Source organism: Saccostrea cucullata, unplaced genomic scaffold (genome assembly GCF_032062105.1).
Source record: "Saccostrea cucullata isolate Sc308-1 unplaced genomic scaffold, CSIRO_AGI_Scuc_v1 ctg8754, whole genome shotgun sequence".
NCBI classification, from domain to species: Eukaryota; Metazoa; Mollusca; class Bivalvia; order Ostreida; family Ostreidae; genus Saccostrea; species Saccostrea cuccullata.
Genome location: NW_026926294.1, coordinates 9,929 through 15,797, shown reverse-complemented (window position 1 = coordinate 15,797; position 5,869 = coordinate 9,929). Strand labels below are relative to the sequence as shown.

The 5,869-nt window shown below is 32.7% G+C and overlaps 1 protein-coding gene across 1 annotated transcript; it reads left to right on the top strand.

The window, feature by feature from the left end:
- Positions 1–1,778: 1,778 nt before the first annotated feature.
- LOC134271289 (uncharacterized) lies at positions 1,779–5,651 on the top strand. The gene is made up of 3 exons (XM_062753515.1): positions 1,779–1,837; positions 1,954–2,020; positions 5,279–5,651. The coding sequence occupies exons 1-3, from the start codon at positions 1,804–1,806 to the stop codon at positions 5,649–5,651; spliced, it is 474 nt and encodes a 157-aa protein (XP_062609499.1). The 5' UTR covers positions 1,779–1,803.
- The last annotated feature ends 218 nt before the right edge of the window (positions 5,652–5,869 follow it).

Genomic DNA, 5,869 nt, shown 5'->3' with positions numbered 1-5,869 from the left:
TTGTAGGATATCTGTGGCCCGTTTTTTTCTGTTATAAACTGTTTCCTCAAACTTCATACAAGGGGGTCGCCGTTGTTGTTCTCAAAGAATGTTTCGTATCACAGTGTCCCTTAAATCCTGATTGTTAACAAAGATCTGCGATAGTTTTTGTCAAAACTTGAACACCAACTTCAGAATCTGTAAGCCTACAAGCTTCTGCTTGTGTCTACCTACCACACTTTGGCCCGTATTTTGGAGAAATATGTATTACTTTCTCCATCCGATGAAGACATCTTCACTCATGAAGCTTTACATGGGACGTGGTCACCCCTGAACAGTGAACTATCATTTAAATCTAAATTTACCTGGCACTGTCCATTAAGTTAAACAATACAGCTACTGTTTTCGCCCCCACTTTCTGGACAATCAAATGTGTTACGTTATCATAGCAAATACATCACCATCACCTGGGACAGTTTATTAAGTTAACAATAGAGAAAATGTTTTAAGTTGGATAAAGTCCTCAAACTGTCCATTCTGTGAGAGAAAAAACTATTCTCGGCCCTTCGGGCCTCGAACAGTTCTTTCTCTCACAGAATGGACAGTTTTCGGACTTTCTCCTTTACATAATGATAACAAATACGAAATTTGCAGAAATTTATGACTTATTTTCGTGATAGAATTTCTAAATATTTTTTCAAATTTCAGTTCGACTTTGTATCTTCTATAATTTAGGGTTTTTGATAAATTTTGAACATCCGAATTCCATTTTTGTTTAAATTGATCTATTAAAGTTAGTTTTACTTTCGCTCTTAACCAATTTGGATTGAACGCTTGACTGTTCCAAATATTTGAAAGTCCACAATTGTTTAAATATTCAAGACATTATTTATACAAGCAATCTTCTTAGATTTCGATTTACAATATCATTTAATTTAAACAGCAGACTTGATATGTTTGCTTCTTTTCCAAGTTTAAGATTACACCAGTATGAAATACATGTAATACGCGTTTATATTGCAATGGACATGGGATGTCGACCGAGCCCACCATACACCATAAAGTCCGGAGTAGATTGTTTAAGGTTAAAAGTAATTTACAAAATTTTAGATGTACTCTGTCTACAATTGCATTGCTCGAAAATCCCCATACTTCACATCTGTATAGCAATATAGGCTGAACAATTTTATCGAACAGCTCTAACTGACATCGTATTGATAGATTATGTAAGCGGTCTTTCTTAAGAATTTCAAATATTGCTTTATTTGCCTTGTCAACTTGTTTCTGCTTTGCTTCCTTGAATGAACCTGGCTTACTTAATAAAATACCTAAATAATTAATTTCATGAACAACTTCAATCAGCTGTTCGCCATGTTTTAATTCAGGCTTTTCTTTTTTCTTTCCTTTTCTTATTATCAAAACTTTTGTTTTGTTAATATTAATCTTTAAATTCCATTTTTCTGCAATAATTTTCAAAACAATTTTTGCTTGTTAGTGCTCGGCAGATTCAGCTATCAATACGGTGTCATCGGTATAAAATAGTGCAAATAATGTCAAATACTCATTTAAATGAAAGTTGTTCAAACATAACAGATATAGTGGGTAAACCAATTGACATATTTTATTGGAAAAATTATGTAGGCCATTTACATAAATTGAAAATAAAAAAAGCGACAAGTTTTCACCTTGTCTGACACCATTTTCACAACTTAAAACATCAGTAGCGCTATTATCATTGACTATCCTTGATTTGATTTGATAATACATTATATTCGTAATAACTTTGTGCATATTACAGATTTATCAAGCGTTATCCAGCCGGATATGACAGGGAAAGTAGATCAGACACAGTTGTTTAGTAAGTTGTTACTCAATATGTGGTAATATTAATTATCTGGAAAGGGTCAGTTGTTTTTTAACATTACATATATACCGATGTAAATCAATAGCTATTAACTAATAATTTTTTTCCAGTTTTTATAGGATCTACAGTTGTTGTTCTTTTCGTTGGCATCCTCATTTTTAGCGTGATAGCAACGAGGTACGTACCAAGCTATTCGTTTCACAACAAGAATTTTTTTTCTGAACAGGACTTGGGGTTTGGTTTTTCCCAATTATGATTATCGAACATATTCTTCAAAAACAATTCTTATACGCATTTAAACTTCAAACGAAATATAATAGCTATAAATTAGGAACTAATAATTAAATCTTAAAATCTACTCTCAGTGAGGATTAAGTATTGTTTTTGGTGATCCTTTGTTGGATACCAAATCCCATACATTATGTATATGATTCACTTCTGTACAATATGTGCTATTTTGCGATCCTATCACAAATACAAATAAAACAATAAGATTGAAATCATTGCAATTTTAACAAGACCAAAACGGACTTCAATTCCCCACTTAACTATCGCTTTGTATATATGTCTAGGAATGATTTTTCAGGAAAATAATTTTAAAAAATTCAGGTAGTAAATGATAAAAAATGATTAAGAAATTAAAAAAAAATACAGATATAATTACCAATAATCAAATATATGACGCACAGCAACATTTTTATGCCTTGGAATGATTAACAAACACGGGAAAATAAAACTTAGAAAAGAAAGTGAAAAAAAAAATACTCTGTAGAGTAACGACCAGACACACCTTTGCAAGACGCAGAGCAAGTGTTGATTTAATTGTAATATTGAATGATATTTTGATACAGAAAAAATAAAAAAAAGGCAAAACGCTCTTGAAAAAAGACTCAAAGAACTTTTGTACTTCCCTACCATTCCGAGAACAGAATCTAGTCCATATGAAACCAAATTGACCTTCTCAAATGATCCGTACAATGATCCCAATTATGATATTGTTGAAGAAGAGGAAAATTATGAACATTAAAGTAATACATTCCTAATATGAAAAAAAGTTATGAGAATGTTAATCCCTATATAGAGTTGATAGACGATTCTGTTGAAGGTAGGGCTACAAGGGCAGAAAACGAAACTCCAGCTTACAAAGAGCGAATAAGTGTAGCTTCTTACTTGGATCTGAGAAATCAGGAGAGTAACTATCTTGAAGTAATGCAGCCTTCAAAAAAGTAATATGAATGTAAATCCCTACACAGAGTTGATAAATGATTCCCTAATAAGTACCGTTAGAACGCAAGGTAATGATGAATAATAGTTAATGAAGAATACAACAGCAGCCCTGAAAATACAATACATCAGGAGACCAATAATTAGAAGAAATATTGGATCTTTCGAGTCTTTTTTTAGGGAAGGGGGTTAAATCTTGTTATTCTCAGGTCACCGTAGCCTAGTGGTCGGGAGGCTCGGGTTCGATTCTCGATCGCGGCACCGCGTCATACCTAAGACATAAACAAAGACAGTGACTGTTCCTTCGCCAAGCGCTCGGCACTAGAAGTGAAAGTCACAGGTCTTTTGGATATGATCTTTAAAAAAACGTAGGTCCCGTGTCACGGTAGGCGCTGGCACGATAAAGAACCCTCACTGCTCAATGGCCCTGAGTGCCGAGTATAGGTCAAAATTTGAAGCCCTTCACCGGCATTCGGTGACGTCTTCATATGAATGAAATATTTTTAAGAAAGACGTTAAACAATATACAATCAATCAATCATTTTTGATAAAGTTATGTTGTTAAAAAATACATATGTTGAAATGAAGAAACACAATTATTATTATTTATTTTAAAAGACCTCCGCTGAATTAATTGATAAATTTAAAAAAAAAGGAATCATAAAATGGGGAAACTTATTCTTTTTATATGTAAAATTTTATGTTTTGGATCCTGTAATAAACAATTTTTAATCTTTTTGGGGATATATCTGTTAGAAAAGTGAAGGGGTAAATAGTTATTATGATGTCCGTCTGTCTGTGCCTTCGTAAAAATGTTCGTTTGTGCGAGTGTATGTTACGTTTTGAAGTAATCACCTCTTTTTCACAAAACCTCTATACCACTGAATAAAATTTACTGAGACTTTTAAAAAATCTTTTCTAAGTAGTTCCATTGTACATGTGCATGTCCTATTTCACATTTAGATTCATTACCCTTCTGGATTTTCTTTACAAAACATAGAAACTGGCTATCAATAACATTTAAGGATATTCATCCCGTACACCAGGTTATCCTATACCACTCAATGAAATTAAACGTCGTCTTGGAATATCTTATTATTAGGTTATGTCACGGTGCACAAACTTTTGATGTGACACTTTTTTCGAGTCTGTCAGAGCAAAACCTGGGTTTGGCCATTATTATCAGATGGAGGCGTGGGTATAGTTTGGTGAGCTTAGTGTTCACAGTGCCTCTACTTTCTATAGTTTAAACTTAGTTTGCATGAGAAATGAATTTTATTAAACAATAAAATGCTTTCTTTGTTTGTTGTTACTGGAATGAACGGAAGCAGCTGTTGCAGAAAAAATACATAACCCGCGTAAGCGGGTAATGTAAATTTTTTCTGCAATAGCTGCGACCGTTCATTCCAGTAATAACAAACAAAGAAAGACATTTTATTGTTTATATTTATATCTGTTTAAATAATCAATTAAAGTAGGATTAAAAAGATTAATTATTGTACTAATGACGCGAACGTCTTTATACGTTTCATTGATGGAACAGCCACTAATTAAGAAATATTTACATCCACTGAATATTTTCTCCTTTATTTCTTAAGAAACCCCATTGCGTTCATCACTGCATAAACTACAGTAGGCAGGTCGCCTGGTACAGATTTCTTAATCAGTGGCTGTTCCATCAATGAAACGTATAAAGACGTTCGCATCATTAATACAATAATTAATATTTTTAATCCTACTTAAATTGATTATTTAAACAGATATAAATATAAACAATAAAATGCTTTCTTTGTTTGTTGTTACTGGAATGAACGGTTGCAGCTATTGCAGAAAAAAAATTACATAACCCGCTTACGCGGGTTATGTATTTTTTTTCTGCAGCAGCTGCTTCCGTTCATTCCAGTAACAACAAACAAAGAAAGCATTTTATTGTTTAAATCTGTACAGGTGAAATGCCTATTGTAGTTTATGCAGTGATGAACGCAATAGGGTTTCTTAAGAAATAAAGGAAAAACATATTCAGTGGATGTAAATATAAATGTTATAACTGAATTAAAAATAGCTTCGCTTTTGGTTACTAGCATTTATACAGGTATGTCATTTCAAAAACTACATTTATAATCAATGTTGTTGCAAATGGTCAATTATTATAAAAATATGTTTGTTAGATTTTAAATAATGTACTCATTTTTGATATGTCTTTTAACGCAGAAAAATGCTTTTGAAAAAGAGAAGAAAAGAATTACTGCGCCTACCAAGTCTTCCAAAGATGCAAGAGAGTCCATATGAGGCCAATTTTACCTCACCAACTGATAATTACATTGACCCAGATTATGAAATGATTGAGGAACAAGACGAGGGTTATAAACATCTTGGTGAACAAAGAGGCGGATCTTACATTGATCCCGATAATGCAGATGGTACTTACCTTGATGTAGTCCCTACCTCAAACGACAAAAGTGACGGCCGTTACATTAATGTTAACCCTTATATAGAGGTTATAGACGATTCTACTGAAAATAACTCTGTAACGGAAGCTAGTGATGAAGTCCCGCTACCTGTAGTGAGATTTCCGAAAACATGACATCAAATTAACTATTATGCAAATATATATTAAAAACGTAATCTACCTTAAGATAAGCCAATATAAAGGACATGCAAATGCTAAACGATAGCATATAAAACAATATATAGATCTAAAAGAAAAACTTAAGTAAAGAATATTAATATCAAAGGAAGTAAAAGCATGATTTCTTTCCTGTGTTGTAGTCCATCAGGCAAATAAGTGATTGCAAGACAAAT

Coding starts and splice junctions, on each gene's coding strand:
- LOC134271289 (XM_062753515.1), top strand. CDS start 1,804: ATGACAGGGAAAGTAGATCAGACACAGTTGTTTA. Junction 1,838..1,953: donor AGATCAGACACAGTTGTTTA/GTAAGTTGTTAC, acceptor ATTTTTTTCCAG/TTTTTATAGGATCTACAGTT. Junction 2,021..5,278: donor TTTAGCGTGATAGCAACGAG/GTACGTACCAAG, acceptor CTTTTAACGCAG/AAAAATGCTTTTGAAAAAGA.